Source organism: Nilaparvata lugens, chromosome 1, assembly GCF_014356525.2.
Source record: "Nilaparvata lugens isolate BPH chromosome 1, ASM1435652v1, whole genome shotgun sequence".
NCBI lineage: Eukaryota > Metazoa > Arthropoda > Insecta > Hemiptera > Delphacidae > Nilaparvata > Nilaparvata lugens.
In genome coordinates this window covers 86,567,650-86,584,957 of record NC_052504.1, presented here as the reverse complement: position 1 = coordinate 86,584,957, position 17,308 = coordinate 86,567,650, and the positions used below count along the sequence as shown (strand labels likewise).

General features: G+C 34.0%; 1 protein-coding gene across 2 annotated transcripts in view; it reads left to right on the top strand.

Moving 5' to 3' along the window:
* The window catches only part of LOC111054942, a 69,511-nt gene that overhangs the window by 34,765 nt on the left and 17,438 nt on the right, over positions 1-17,308 (top strand). The window contains exon 2 of one of the 2 annotated variants that reach the window (XM_022342073.2): positions 3,784-3,834. The exons of the other annotated variant lie outside the window; for it this stretch is intronic. Within the exon in view, the coding sequence (XP_022197765.2) occupies positions 3,784-3,834 (51 nt within the window). The remainder of the gene's footprint in view (positions 1-3,783; positions 3,835-17,308) is intronic. 2 annotated transcript variants of the gene reach the window in all.

Genomic DNA, 17,308 nt, shown 5'->3' with positions numbered 1-17,308 from the left:
ATTTTTGGGACAGCACATTTCAAATTCGGTAAGATATAAATCCATGAGATTTAGAAGATGGATTCTTCATGGTAAAACAAAATTTTTTTGAAAATATCAATTTTTGAAAAAGTTATTCAATTTACCAAAAATAACTCAACTAAAAGTTATTTCTGGTTATTTTTAGTAAATTGAATAACTATTCAATTTACCAAAAATAACTCAACTAAAAGTTATTTCTGGTTATTTTTAGTAAATTGAATAACTATCTTATAAATTGATATTTTCAGAAAAGTTTTGTTTTACTAGATCAACAAAACCATGAAGAATCTATCCTCTAAATCTCATGGATTTATCTCTTACCGATTTTGAAATGTTCTGTCCCGAAAATTTAAACTTTAGGCGCTCATATCTCAAAAAGTAATGATCAGAAAAAAAATGTTTTCCTGAGAAATTTTTTTTTCATTTTGATAGCTTGATGATATACAAATCTAAAAACTTTGAAAAATACCACGAGTAAAAAGTTTATTTTCAGCCTTTGCACAGCCTTAAAGGTACGGTGAAGACGTATATAGAGTACACCAGACTGGAAGGTTCATTCAGAAATGGTTGAGATGACAGATGCGGCGCGGCGCACACCAGTGATTACACCTAGGATGTGCACCCCTCCCCTCCCCACCATAACACCTACCCCGGATCCAGGATATGATGCGACCTTTCGTCTCTCGTTATCTAGTTGGTGAGGCAGGCGCAATGATAGTAAGTGCAAGGCACCGTCGTCGGCTTGACCTTGGCACCTCGGGGGGTAAATTGATGATGTTCCTCTTCACAGAGGGAAAGTGATGCAAGAAAGTGAACTGAACTGGAGGAAAGTCAAGAAGGTCAGTGACCTCAGCTCTGTCCCTGCTCCACCACATTCCAGCCGAATGGTACAGCCATCATCTTTTACATCCCGGCTTCAAGTCTTCCTTCCGTGTTTCCAACTCCAACTCAACAGCGACTAATAATAATGCTGGTGGAAACACTGCCTGCAGCTTGGTTTCAGCTTTGGAAATTGGAAATGGCTCTCAATGGAGGTGCTCTTGCAATAGAGAAGATATTTTCCAATACTTTAATATTATTCTTTCATGACGGGCCAGGATGAAAACTTATCTATTGACATTTTACAAAGGTGTAAGAACGTGTGAGATGAGATCAAAGTTTGAAAGGTTTTATCTCAGTCATGTAGGTATTATCTGTCAAAAGTATTATCATTGCTCTTCACAATTTTTGACATTTCAATTATTGTACAGATCCTTAAACTTTATACTATCTATTAGTACTACATACTGCAGAAGCTCTGATAATATTCTAGTAATATTAATCAGGTGATGCGATTTAAGACACAGGATCAACGTTTAATTCATTCCCCAACGTTGTTCAATTTATTGTGAATTTTTCATTCCCCTCTGTGTATCCGTGGAACATACTAGCATAGAGAAACAATAGCGTAAGTTATGCTAAACTATTATTGCTTATGCTATTGTTTCTCTATGATACTAGTATCCAAAGACCTTAAAGAGATATAGACCCACAATGCCTATGCCTTCCCAATGATAGCTCTTACTTGAAATTGAAGGCCGCCATTGGGGTATTTTAGCACGAGATATTATATCTATATAGTTGTAATACTATAGATTACAAAGGCATTGGTATGTAATAATCTTATAGGTTGCCCCCTCAATGGCCGATTTCAATTCCAAGTACGACACTAGCGCTGCATGTGAGTCTATGCATCTTTAAGGTCTTTGCTAGTATCAGAGAGTATAGAATGTTACATTCTATCCTCACTGATTAGTATGCGAGATAGGTGGGATTGTGTACGTAAAATGGGTTGCAAGCTCAGTTCAGTTTTTGCTCATTTATATCTTGTAGGATAGATTCAGTTGATTAGTTTTGATAACTTTTTTATCTTGTGTAATGTAGAATAAATAAGTGGATGCTTTGCGAGTAACAAGGATAGAGAAAAGGTTATAACCAATATAATTACACTACATATAATACGCGTAGTTACTGTAAATGCTTTTGCCAAATTGGAGCAAACATCTATAAAACATCTTACTTCTAAAGCATTGATTAGACATACCAATTTCAGAGCCCAATATACACGATGTTCCATCCTTTATTTTCTTGGTAGTTTCGATTACGCCTAAAATTATAATCGAAATATCGATTCTGATCCTATATGGTTGAAAATATGTTAATCAATGTGTAAAGTGCATACTGCCCCACCGGCAACATGGTTCCAATTAAAATGTAAAAGTCATTCACATTTTTCAAATAGTTGCCCTCGATTTTAATAGCTCTGGTTTGAGCTTATAATAATTATTGTTTCGTCAGAAAATATGAATCATCCTGCCTCTCAGTCCCCATGACTCACGGCATCAAGTCGCTCAACTGAATTAAATAAGAACAAGAATGGAATTCAGGCCAGCGAATCTAGGCTAATACTATTGGATAAACATGTTCAGTGCATGTTGAGTCGATAGATTTGTCGTGGCTCAATACACAAATATAATTTTAATCGCTTTTGCATGCTATGTAGCCTAATCTAAGTGAATTGCAAGCTGAATTTGAATGTGTAATAGAATATAAACTAGTCACCAATGAAATTCAATATACATTTCCATTTGGTGTGTTTCCAATCCATTCTAAAATAATGCACCCGGTTGAACTAGTTTTCAATTATTGGTGGCTCTTGAAACCTTACAGGCTCAATTTAAAATTGAAGTTTAATAATTCAATAAGTCAAATTATTCGATTATTCATGGACAGTCAACTTGGATTCTAGTGTATATGGTGGAATATTGATGAATATTTAATATTGAATCATCCAATTTGAAACAAAAAATAATTTTCGACCTCAGTAGAACTGTACTGCTTTGTTCCATTTGAAGAACATATTGAAAAACTCATCTTTTATTTCAGTATAGACAATTATCAGTTTTACTGTTCACTTTTATGCTTTATTATATCTAAATTACCCTGATCTAGTTATTTTGAGATACAAATATATCAAATCTTTTCATTAATATTTCAAAAGGGTTTCAAAGTCTCTGATCAAATCAATGTCTTCATTGAATTCTGTAGGAGAGTTGTTAAGTCTTTGAAAATTGCCAAATTATTTCCTTCAGATCGTCAAAACTCTTCTTCAATTTTGGGGGTAACTAAATTGATGGAGATTTCAAAGACTCTACAAGTTTTAAGCGATTTCAATATTCTCAAAAAGCTTTTTAAACATTTCATTTAACATAAAATGAATAAAATCTCAAAATAACATACTTTATTTTGGTAACTCATAACCAGAATAAATAAATGCAATTAATAATCGATAACAAAATTCAATGGATCCTGACTATTTTCAATAGCTTTCCAAACGATTGAACCCCTCAAAGATTAGATCAGGTTGAGTGAGCTCCTAACGAAAATTATTTTTGAAAACCGGTCTTTTCAGCCTAGATCATCCTTTCAGTCTGGAAGTCAGTTCAGAAAGCAGCCAGTTCCTTTGACACATCTGTAATAAGATATAAGTAGCAGTTAGGTATACTAAAATTAGACTCTGGTTATCAGAGCGTTGGCCTCATATAGAAGGAAATGGAGTCCTGACTTTATTAATAGTCCATTTGAGATGTGAGAGTAGGCTAGGAGAGGCGTTGTAGGCCTCTGCTAAGTGATCAAGTTCTTCTTCTATGCCATAAAATTAGAAACCAACTCTCCTGATTCTGAATGATCTGAATCTAATTCAGTTTTGTATTTCTGTTACAGGTGAGTGTTATGGATAGATCAATGCTGTTTGTGGATTTCTGGCAAAATTATGTGAGTTTTTATTTTTTGACGGAAGTTTTAATTTTTCAACATTTTTAGAAACACATTTATTGGTTTTAAATTACATATCACTGTAATTCAGCAACATACTACATTCCATATAATGTAGCTATTCTTATCCACTCTCGCTCCATTCCATAGTTGGATTCATGTGCAGGTACCCGCAAAAAACTTTTTGATTAGACTAGATTAGGCCTGATTCCTTCTAGAAGGAATCTACTTTATTTCATTCGGAATAATATATACTGATCTATCTATCTAGTAATGAATCTATCATATCACTCGTGCAATAGCAAGGTTCCTGTAAAGGCTTCTGTAAGAAGCAACAGGAAGATTTGCCTTGCTTTCTATAAAAACGCTTATTAGAGCTTACAACTGCTCAAATATAAGAGTGATGGTATTTTGAAACTTCATATTAATAAGATTTTTTGATCCCCACATCAATTTTACTGAGTGATTTTCTGTATTGTATTTTAGCTGTATATCCCCTAGTATATTGCTCTAATCTGTTGTGATTACGACCAGTAACAAATCAAGAACAAATGGACCTAGAACAAATCAATATATTCCAGTGAATGATTTTAAATAATTTACTCTTTATTAGGCAGTATTTCAAAAAACTGGTCCACTTACAACCATCATTTTTATTGAAATTCAATATTGGATCTATTACTTCTGTAAAGTGACTTGTTTCAACTTTTACTTCTAATTTCAATAACAAAATTCATTTTATTTTTCTCACCAATTTTATTTATAACAAATTCCAACTAGACACTCCAGCCATTTGACTATATTTTTTATGATAGATTCAAATAAAAAAATATTTCATGAATATTCTATTCCAGTTATCTTGAACCAATTTGGCTACTTTCCAGCTTCAAATTCTATAAAACAACTGTAATGCTATTTCAATCTGGAAATCAATCATTTTTAGATTCACAGCTTTACTTTTTTTGTTCATTTCGCTCAAGTTTTCTGCCAATTATTCCTCTCTTTTTTGTGCAAGAACTTGTGCTGATTATCCTGAGAGATGCATGGTGGATCTCTTAAATAAAATCAGTTTTGATGTGCCTATGAATTCTAGTAGAGAATCCACCAATAATTGGCTGATACTGTAGGTGTAAAATTCATTGTGCATCCTGAAAAAAACCTGCGAATTTCGGATTCTTGGGGTAATTACGAGTTAGATTTGCGTTTCATGCAAATTAATTGTTTGTGCAGCAGCCACAGCTGTCGTTGTGTTCTTGTGGACCTGATAGCCTTGAGTTATTCTGCTGGTGGTGAAAAAGAAAACCTACAACTGGTAAGGCTCTAGTTAGCGCAGAACAGAGCGGGTAGATCTAGATTTATATGTAGGCCTGTAGGCGCGAAGATCGCCGCTCGGAATCTGGAGGAATTTATTTATTCTTCAATGGCTTCCAAGGTCACGGGCAATTGGCCGAAATCTGTTCACAGCAAGTCTATATACATATATAAATTCCTCCAGTTTCCTATGTATATTTTAGCGCGGTTCGAAATTCCACCCGTCAAAACTAGGCCTCAAGTCAGATTATTATGATACAAGAAGAGCAGCAAAACTGATAGGCGCCTCGTGTTGAAACAACACAAGGGTCTGCGGCCACTCTATCACACTCCTCGTCGATGCACATTGGCGCCTACCGCCATCGGCACTCAAGGATGCATTCCTTCCACGCCACTCCATCTATCCACCTCATCATCGTTGCTGCCCCAATTCATCCATCATCAATGTCATAATCACAGGTTGATTACGTCTTGTACACTCGAATTGCGGCACCCAATTCCACTCAACACACCTAGGATTGTTGTACAGTCCTTGTCATTTGTTATGAAATCAGCGATCACACTCACACACACACACACACACACCACACACACACACACACACACACACACACACACACACACACACCACACACACACACACACACACACACACACACACAGACACAAACAGCTTCTTTATTCAGCAATCATCTCATTAGCGAGTCGGAAGTAGCCTAAAATATTCGGCAACATTCGAGATTGTTTTGATTATCGGGTTCAAGTTATTCAATAGACCGGGTCTAACGATGATGTATTTGTATATCTAACGATGTATTTGTATATTTTTGCCACATTATCAATTTTGTTTGGCATTTTTTTCATGAGTGGACGTGATAGATTGATTTGTATCTAGTCTCATCGACTGATGAACTTGACCTGTCAATAATAAACGTGTGACACGCTGCGCTGTGTTATTGAGTGGTTTATTTATCGTGAACTAGAAGCAATGAATAATGGAGTTCATTAAAACTCTTCTACCTTACTACCGTACTAGTTTTGTAACTAGGTCTTCAAATTTCGATTCCATAGGTACATTATCTGAAAAAAGCAAGCCCAGATCAAACCAATGAAATGAATGTAAACTTGTAAACCAACTGAATATCCATAAATAGGTTATTTATTCATAAAAATATTCAATTCTCCTATTTTATAATAAGTTAAACATTTCAAGACTAAATATAACCAATCGACGTTAAAGATATGATGTTTATATCAATTTTGGATTCCATCACGAGCTGATATTATCAATAAATATCGGGGCACCGAGCTTCGCTCGTTATTTTTTATTTATTGACTTTTGATAAACCAAACATAATTCTCTAAAATGATTGGGGAAGTACTAACAGCACAGCCCAAAACCGTTTCTTTCCCGAATTTTGATTTATACACTATAAATAATAGCCCAGAAAGTAGGTTATGTTTCATACACTTGAATTCAGGTACAATTATCTGTTCAAACATTTGAAAACAAAAAATTATAATTTAGATTATATACAAACCGAATTGAATAACAAAATAACACTCACTAATCACTTGAAATTGTCAAATAATGATCAACTTTGAAAATAAATTATGATATACTCTAGTTTAGGAGGATTATTATGTCATGTCAACAAATCATATTATGTTGATCAAATCGATTAAATTGTCTAGCTAGATAAAATTTCTCGCTGATTGATTATGATTACACAGCTGGAAATAATTCTGTCTCTCCCCCACACAGGCACACGCATCTTCTATTATCGAGAGACGACGAAATTATCATCTGTTTTCCAAGGATGAATTATCTTTTTAATATCGTTCAGCGAGTTTTCCAAAGAATGAGACCTAGTGCAATCGAATCTTTATAACATAAACCTACCATGCTCCAAATTTCGTGAAAATCGTTGGAGCCGTTTTCGAGATTCGTAAAACATAAATAACCAGATATAAAAATAGCCAGATAAAAAATAACCTTATATAAAATTAACCATATATCAAAATAGCCAGATATATACAGGAATTGCTCGCTTAATATAATAGAATATAAAAATTGCGATTATAATAGCAGTTCGTGATGCTTGTTGTTGATTTGTAGAAAATTTTATATTTCGTTTCCTTGGAATTCACCCGATTTTCATTTCATTGATGAATATTATGCTCTTCCTTCAATTCTAACGTATCGAAGCTGAACAGTTGACATTTTGTAAGATAATCTAGAAGACTTTATTGCCTGGAAATGAGGTACTAAATCTGCTTGTAAACGTTCAAATGCTCATATCGATTGGGTCTATAGTCTACTATTTTCTATCTAGCATAGACTTCAAGGCTCAATATCATACTAATCAATATTGTGTTCGTACGTCGGAATGACTCATTTCCTTGTTCAAGTGTTTAGCTCAGCTTTCAATCAAAGATAAACCAAGTCCAAAATGTACTTCATTCTTTAGCAGCTCTCAACAGCTTTATTTAATCAATCCCTGAACAGCAAAGACATACCAAATCCGCACAGATGTGTCTGAAAGTTTCCAGTGATAACAAATTAAAAATCCTCACATTTAATTTCATATCTATTTTCAAGTAGTATGTAGTATCTACAAGTTAAAGCAGATGGTTATAATATGGTTCTAATATGTGTCCGATTTCCTATTCGACTCTGTAGGTAGCTTCGACCAAGGCAAATCAAAATTCCTATTTCTCATCTTATATCTGTGCTTCAGAAGTACCTCATACCATAGAGAATCAATAGGGTAAGTAGATATCCCATGGTATAGGGCGTTTATGTTGCAACTTTTACTTTTATCTCAAGCCGGTTACTGTCTATTATTGTCGATTTTTACTGTTTTGTTGGGTTGAGAGTGTACGAACGGCACAGTATGAGAGACTACCAGCGTCACACAGCTTCAAGGGAAAGAACTACGTGGACTATCAGCTTGAGATAACAGTAAAAGTTGCGACATAAACGCCCTATACCATGGGATATCTACTTATGCTATTGTTTCTCTATGCTCATACTCTCATATCTTTAAAACCTTTCCAATCACCAGTTCACCTCACCAATTGACAAACTCGTATCATCTAATTCTAGTATCAATTGGCTCAATTCCATCTTTACCAATATTTCTAGTATCATCTGTGCGTCATCCACATGTGCTGTGATTGATTCATATAAGTATCTATGCTTCAAATATCTCATATCCTAATAGATCTCATAACCAATCTTTACATATCCAATCAGCAGAGAGTTTTGAGTGCTTCAAATATCTCATATCTCAATAACCAATCTTTACATATCCAATCAGCAGAGAGAATAGAATGCTTCAAATATCTCATATCCTAATAAATAATCTTTACATATCCAATCAGCAGAGAGTTTAGAGTGCTTCAAATATCTCATATCCTAATAACCAATCTTTAGATATCCAATCTCCAGAAAGTATAGAATGCTTCTTTCTAAACTTTCTGCCAATCACTTGTCGCAGGTCCACTGATTGCGTGCACGATCATTGAATTTGGGCATCGATATCGCTGGCGGCATAAGCGGCGTGATTGAGGCATTGAACTTGCCCAGCAGTCAGTAGTCTCTCCTCTCCCAGGAACCAGAATGCTTGCATCTTAATTGTGGGGAGAGCGGAAGTGGTAGAGGCTTGGGCGTGCGATCTGTCAGGTTGTCTTGCAGATTGCACCAAAACAACAGCTCACCAACACCAAGTCTCGTGGCTCGACTGACTGGTATCACTGGTGCATGAAACGTCCTTGCAGTGCGCTCGCACTACCTTGTAAGGTATTCTAATGTCACTAGAATGTAGCTCGCTGAGCCTGAGCCTGCAAAAAAGCTGTCTCCCGGCTAAAACCGTCCGGCGGCCGATCGCCCATTCAAAACAAGCTCTCTCCTTTATTAAACTACCCCCTATCAAGCGGTCTCATTCACTCCCTGTTTCCGTCCCTGTCATTATGTACATACACAGCGTCTCACTGGTTCTGCTTTGAAAATTTTGTTACTATTTAGTAAATTGTTTTGAACATTTTGTTACTATTTAGTAAATTATTTTGAACATTTTACTATCACAAACTACCCTCTGTCAAGCGATCTCATTCACTCCCTGTTTCCGTCCTTGTCATATGTACATACACAGCGTCTCACTGGTTCTGCTTTGAAATTGCTTTGAAAATTTTGTTACTTTAGTAGAACGTCCATAATCCGGATTAATTGGGACCGGACCCCATCCGGATTATCAAATTATCCGGATTATCGAAATTACGTTAAAAAAACGGACAGCACGCACTATTCAAGAAACAAAGCTGTTAAAATTGCATATACAGTATTCAATTATTTGTAGGTAGAGTATAAGGTATATACATTAAAAACACGTTTTTAAAGCACTGTATCGTATTTTATTTACAGCAACATGTGTACAACGCACAGTAAAAATTCTTGCCAGACACGAATCCGGATTATTGACGTCCGAATTATCGACGTTCTACTGTATTTAGTAAATTGCTTTGAACATTTTACTTTAACAAACTACCCTCTGTCAAGCGATCTCATTCACTCCCTGTTCCTGTCTTTGTCGTACGTACACGCACTATGCGCCTCTATTTTTGAAATTGTTTCTGAACATTTCATACTCCAGCCGCATTAGTTTTAAATGATTATCAATTGTTGTGACAAACGTGATTGTAATCAACTGATTTCTATACTCATATTAATGAAAGATAAAGATCTGGTTGCTCAAAAGCCTGTTAACGTTTAATCCCGATTAAACGTCACGAGAAACAATCAGAGAAGCCTTCGTCTTGGAAAAACCTTGTTTGGTTCCCATTTAATTTAATAATGATTTACATTCGATAGGTTTATGTGCAACCAGGCCAAAATTTATGAAAGATATAATAGATAATATGCTAAAATTGATACAAATTATTTTGTGTATTGCAATCTGATGAAACTTGTGTACAGTGGAGTAATTGAGTGAAGTAATTCAGAAGTGCGAAGTAAATTATTCAGGAACTTTGAGCAGACAAAACTCCACTTGATTTCAAATTGTCATGCTTGTTTCATCATAAACTCATTGGCAGAAATTGGAGTTGCATATATTTCATTGTCTCTTTTCTGTATAGGGCTACTTGTAATACCTTTAATCTCAGTACCCTTTTTTAGAGATTTTTATTTCAATTGAATATTTCAACTTGTTTCGATTAAGTTTAATTATGAAGTTATCACGTCAATTTCCACATAATGAAAAGAGGGACGGAGAAAACTCATTTTCATGTAAAAAACTTTAAATTGTACCTTCATTTGCAATCTCTAATGTTGAAAAAAGATAACATGCTGATATAATTCTATTGTAGACTTGATATAATCGATATTTATTTCCTTGTATGTTTTACGTTTATCATTGTTTTTATACAGAAATCAGTAATTTATTAAACATCAGCATAAACATTTTCCATCAACTTCCTCATTAAAAAATAACCTTGTATATCTTGATCATTGTTTTTTATCATATACACATCATGATATTTTATAAAAAATAGCAAGCTCAGAATACTCTTGAAAGAAATTACTTAACTTAAATCCATTAGTTAATCAACATAATAACCAATAAGCTCCAATCCTTATCGAGAATAAAACAGTCAAAAATGTATCCTTATTTCATGTACATCATTGTACGGAGTACATTAATTTTATAAAGAAGAGGCAGCAAACCATGCATCTCTCCAACACTATCTCACTCTCACAAATTAAGTAATATAAGCTCCAATCTTTTATCTCTTTTCAAATTTAATTTTTTTGATCGCAACTATTTTTTTTTTTGTTACTAACGTTGGAATGAACAAGATCGATATATTTTAAAATGGCTTGTAAATTAGTTTGAAAAAGGCCGTGTACACAAAGAAGTTAATTGGCATAGAATTAATTATTCTCTTAGTAGATTCATCAACTTGTAACTCAGTGTCGTTGATGTAAAAATATCTTCTAGTATGTACTTGTTCCAAGCTACATTACCTATTTTATTTTATTAAAATTACTGAATAACTTGAATTCCACCTCTTTGATTGATGGGAAGAAATAGTCTACACTTGAGGAACTCTTAAGGAAAAATGAAAACAAAAACTTATGCAGATTTTTTCACACTAATTCCTTTTAATGCAATCAATATATTCCACGTTAGTCGATGAAGTTTTGCTATGCAGTGCTTTTGTATGATTGAGGTATTTCAGCTATTTTCAATGAATAGAATTAGTTGATTTAAATAAGGTTATTATTCAATTCGCTTTTTACACTGTCAGTAAAACTAGGCTGTCTCACCTTATCATATAAGAAATTTATTGCCTATTCTCATGCCAATATTGAATGCTTATGGAATAGAATGATGAATAGGGCGGTATGGCCTAGCGATTTTTCCTCATATTCTGTATATTTTCAGTTGATGGAGCTCCTGATAGTGTGAATCAAGAATTGGATTATCAATTGAATTTTTCCACTTGATTATCATTTCAGAGTTGATCCTTTAACATTCCATCGTTGTTAGTTCTTACTGAACGAATTAGATTTGACTGCGGAGAACTATCTTTTGAATCCAATTCATTACATAGGCCTACAAAAAAATAAAGATCAATTTCTGTGTAGACAAACGTTCATTGTGAGACATATTCCGTGAGTAAAACTCTCTTTTGCAATCAAGTTCTCTAACTCTTTCAACCCCTTCTCTAAAAATCTTCTGAGAACATGTAGACCCTACAGATTTACGCGCCGCGAACATGAGCAATTCACTTTTAATCAGCTGATGCCAAGCTTTTTATATCTGTATCTTACCGTTTCTGTAAAGATTACAGATATAATCAGCTGATTAAAAGTAAATTGCTCATGTTCGCTGCGCGTAAATCTGTACGCACCTTCAATATATACTATGCATCTATTCAATAGCCTCCACAGATTTTGAAATCATGTTAACGACAATTGAATAAAAATCGATGATGGAGAAATTGGTAGACTCGATCAGTACAACCAGAAAATTGTCGTAAATTATAGTTCAAGTTGAACAGACTTATAAATGCTTGTTGTTGAGCATTAGCAATTTTTCTCCTCTACGAACATAAACAAATTTCACCTTGGTGGATGGCCTTGAATTGAATTTGACTGCATTACGATGTGTGCAGGCTATTAACAAAAAGTATTCAAAATAATTACTTCCGAGCATACCCGCTTAATCATCATGGTGTCTTATTTCAGTAATAAAGCCTAATGAATACACTGTATCTCAAACATGGAATCGTTTGTTGAATGGATAAATTACTTGATAAGATCATGATTAATGTTGAAATCAAAGTTATCATTATGATAATTAATAATTGATTTTCGTTCAAAAGTTCAAATCATTGATGTGGAATCCTTGGACAAACAAAAAAAAACACAGAATTTCCTAATTACATTTTTTTAATATGTTATTGATATGATTTATCATTGCTATGGAAAGTACTCATTCGTTTTAATTGGAGGTTCCCTTTGGAAAAAAAATCAAAATTTGGTTGCTTAAAAACAATATTCAATTACTCAGTTACGAAATCTGGTAGGGTTTTTCATGTGATTATTATTTAATGCACTATTTTGAATAATCTTGGGAATTTTTTTCAACCTTGATAGCAACAACGTGAAAAGTACCATATTGGGTGAAAGATTAAGTGCAGTTAAGGTCGCGTTGATTCCTATTTATTACATAGAAATTTGGGGAAAATCGATTATTGCAATAAAAATCCTCGAAATTGGAGTGCAAAAACACATTAGATGATACGGTAATTCGAGTAACACATTTTGAATTTTATGTTTTGACTTCCAGAATATGAAGGACTGCAACATCATTACCAGCTTCTATGTTTCACTCACTGTATTTTCCTGATTCTTCTTGTTTGGTTTGGAAAGTTTGAGGAACAGTATTTTGTGAATGGTATAGCAACTTGTATTGTGCTCAGAGGGCTCCAATCGGAGCTCAATTATTATTGAATCCGGATCTCTTTTTTAAAAAAGTATCGTTGGTGGAACAGGTGGAGCGTATCCAACATCTATTATCTGAGAATGAAATTCTAAAAAGACAGGAAATGGCCTCGAAGAGAAATTCACGACTATATGGGGTACAGCAGGTACCCCAAGCCCCAACGGTCAGTTTGCAAAAAACACAGCTAATAAAACTGTCGTTTTTTATCTCAATTTGGTGCTGAATCTCTCAAGAGAACAACGAGGTTAAAAAATGGTTGTGTTTTTTCCAAGTTGGGGGTCGAGTTTTTTACTGGGACATTATTGTTCCTCTCTGGGGCAAAACAAATGTGCGAAAATGTTCGAGCTATTTTCAACAGTTTACGCCTCTCACTAACTCTCTCGTTCTATCTCGCTCTCACACACTCTTGTCTATAAAAGGCTCTGTCATCAGAGCCGTCTGCAGAAACAAAAACCATGCCATAAATTAGAGCCTTGTCCGTCTTTATTCAAGGAAAGATCTGCAAATTCTTGAAATAATGTGTTTTTAACAAAAGTTGATCACTTGTGAAAGAGCTATAAAAAAAGAGAAAGCTATTGAAATAGTTTTTGCAGATCTGTTGTCAAAGCAAACATTGATTTTGAGACGAGGGTACTTTGGTCACGCTCGAGTCGTAAAAAACTGTCAGATGTGTCCGAAAACTATGCTTGCTCTATTGCCTGGCGGCTTTTGCAGAGGTGCGTGCTCTACAGGTCGACATTTCGGCCAAGGCTCATCGACGCCTGCCTAACATTCACAATCATCATTTCGGAGCGTAACTAACGCACATCTTTATGTAGACAATATTCTAAACTCCAAAAAGGTCGTCATATCCTCAAGGCTATTCCAGGGAGAAGAGAGCTTTTGTGAATGATCGTTTGATGTTTTCCGCCAAAAATGTCACTCATTCATTATAAGTTTGTTTGATTTTCTTTCAAGCACCACCCCTATTTAATATAGCTTTGTAAGTTTCTGGCATAGTTTAAAAGCAGTCCCTACCCGTCAGACATACTTCATTCAGAAATAACATAATATTTATGTATTTTCCAGAATCGTTTTATCTTACAAGCTGATGAAATACAAACATGTATAGTAGGATTACTGTAGATAGAAATACAAATCTCAGTACCCTTTTTAGAGATTTGTATTTCTATTTATAATATAAGTAGCTCTAAACAGAAGAGAGAAAATAAAATAAGATTACTGTATTTATATACTGGTTGACATGTTGACTACTGCATAATTTTGGTAATGTATTTGTAGTTTGTATACTGGTTAACAGCCCAATACTGTATTTCAATATTTACTGGTAACAGCCATATACCAGTAAACAATAATACAGTATCTGACTGTTAACCATTATACAAATTTCAAATACAGTACCATAATTATGAAGTTGTCAACATGCCAACCAGTATACAAATACAGTAATCTTATTTTATTTTCTCTCTTCTGTTTAAAGCTACTTATATTATAAATAGAAATACAAATCTCTAAAAAGGGTACTGAGATTTGTATTTCTATTTACAGTAATCCTACTATACTGTAATAATTGTGTTCTGTGTTGTGATATTATAGCAACTCGACTACAAATACCATTATATACTGTATACTGATTAATATTGCATATCGATTTGACTTTCAAATTTACAGATAAATATTTCTGTTGTCCTGAAATGGATTATTTCGAAGTTCTTTCGCTTTTAATTGTTTGAGTAGCCTAATAAGATCCTAGTGTTAACATAGCACATTTACTATGACAAAAAACATGACATATCTATAGTAATAATACTACAATAGGCTTGAGGAAGTTTTCCCAATTGATTGTGATAACAAGATGTGATCTATTTTTCTTGTCAATTTGCTTAATCTTGGAGAACTAAAGTATTCATTGATTCAACTTGTGGGAGGATTATCAATGTGTTTTAAAAAAACTTATTTCATTTTGCAATAAGAATGCTATAAATTCTCTGGATGAACATTCATGGTTCTTATTCATTATTCTTAGCTTTTCAGCCCAGATCATAGATTATATAAATATAAAGGTTAGAGGTTCTAATGTTCATGTAATTCTATAGATCAAGGATATATTATTATATAGAATGTACATTCTATTCTCTCTCTGGTCTAGACTACAGTAACTATATTACCCACAGTATGGTCATTGACTGTCACGCATTTGATTGGCTAGCTCAATCACATGGTACAAATCCGCCATTAATATTCCAAACAAACTTTATAGTCCTATCTTATTACATTGGAAATTTTGAACTTATCACTTCTTTTACCGATTGGCAACATATATTGAAGTTCCGATAAGTTTCGTATATCATTTTCGAAGGTAAATTTATTATACTTCAATATAGACTAATAAAGTTTATTTAAATAACACTAATAACGCTTAAAACTTCAATTTTTCTTTCCTCGGGCTTCTCGCGTACCACTTCCAGAGCTTTCGCGGACCGCTTTATGGAAAACTAATGATCTAGATGAATATGCAGGAAGATAAATTTCAATTTTATTGTATTCCCTCATCCAATTTATTGGTTTGAGCTTCTTATCTTATCTTATCTCTTAAATATTTTTGCGGCTCGATAACCATACAGTAACTATGGTTATATAGTTAATGTAGTCAAGGCTACTTCTTCTCAGCTGTGATCCTTCCCATCATAAGTATGAGTATCAATTAAAAAATCCTCGATTCGGTTTTTTTTTCAAGAAAATCTGAAACAGTCTCAAAATAAACTGTTATTCACAAAAGATCAACTCAACAATTGATACCAGTTGGCTTGAAGATCACCTCCTCAAACTACTGATAAAATTTATTGCAGATAAGGCAGACACACTTATCACCAGATGCTCGTGATGTCATCGTTCCTATTGTATTGCAAAATACAGAGTGAACGTTCGTCACATTCAGTACCTGGAATAGGAGTTGAAATGTTGCACGTTATTCGAAATTGTTTATCAAGAAAAGCATGAAGGATAAAAGATACATCTTCATGGAAAGAAAATCACATCAACGTATAGGTTTTGAGCAATTTGCCCAATTAATTGTGATATCAAGAGGAAAAGTCTCCACTATTATGTTGCATAATAATTTGTAAATGCAACTATTGCTGGATTTAAGTTGTGGGAAGAACGAAGATGTATCAATGTGATTCACAAAAGTTAACTGTTTTTGATTTTGCAATAACAATGGTGACGTTTGTTGTCTGATTATTTATCAGTGTCAACTCTGTCTAAGATTTCAAAGTGAATCATCACTCTAGTAGCCTATATAACTATGCGTCACTTAAAAAATACCTCGCTGAAAATATCTCACAATTTTAACAACAATTGTTCACTGTAATGATTACTCTGGTTTCTGCGGAATCCGTACACAATATTCTATCACCAGTGATATCCTTATATAGAAATCTTATCGTTGACTTATTGAATGATCCTTTCAGAAGATAATTCTATAAATGTAGAATATAATCAAAGTTATTACATTATAAACAATAATTGAGCAGCTTGGAAAAAACAATCTGTGTTCAGTATGGTTCGGTGTCCTTCAGTCTTTCATTTAGTTTGTGAGAGGCTCAGAAGTTAGGAATTATCTTTTTCAACCATTAACTAACTGAGAATAAATTAATTTAGTATTTTCTATTTGAAAGAATTTGTATAATCTAATAATATTTTAATATCGGGGCACCGAGCTTCGCTCGTTATTTTTATTTATTGATAAAACAGAAAAAAATATTCTCTAAAATGATCGTGTTTATATTTCACAGCTGGCTATACATCAGCTTATGAATTTCGGGGATGTGATATTTTGATTTTCCACAGAATCACTCGCTCACTTTTTACTATCCACAGACGACGAAAGTCTTAGCTGTTTTATCCAAGGATGAATTATCCTTTTAATGTCGTTCAGCGAGTTTTTCCAAGGATGAGACCTAGTGCAATTGAATTTTTATATATCATAAACCTATGATGTTCCAAATTTCGTGAAAATCGTTAGAGCCGTTTTCGAGGTCCGTTGATCATAAATAACCAGATATAAATATACAGAAATTGCTCGCTTAATGTGATAGGAATTTTGATTGAGGACCAATCGACAATGCTACCACTGCCACCTTATCATC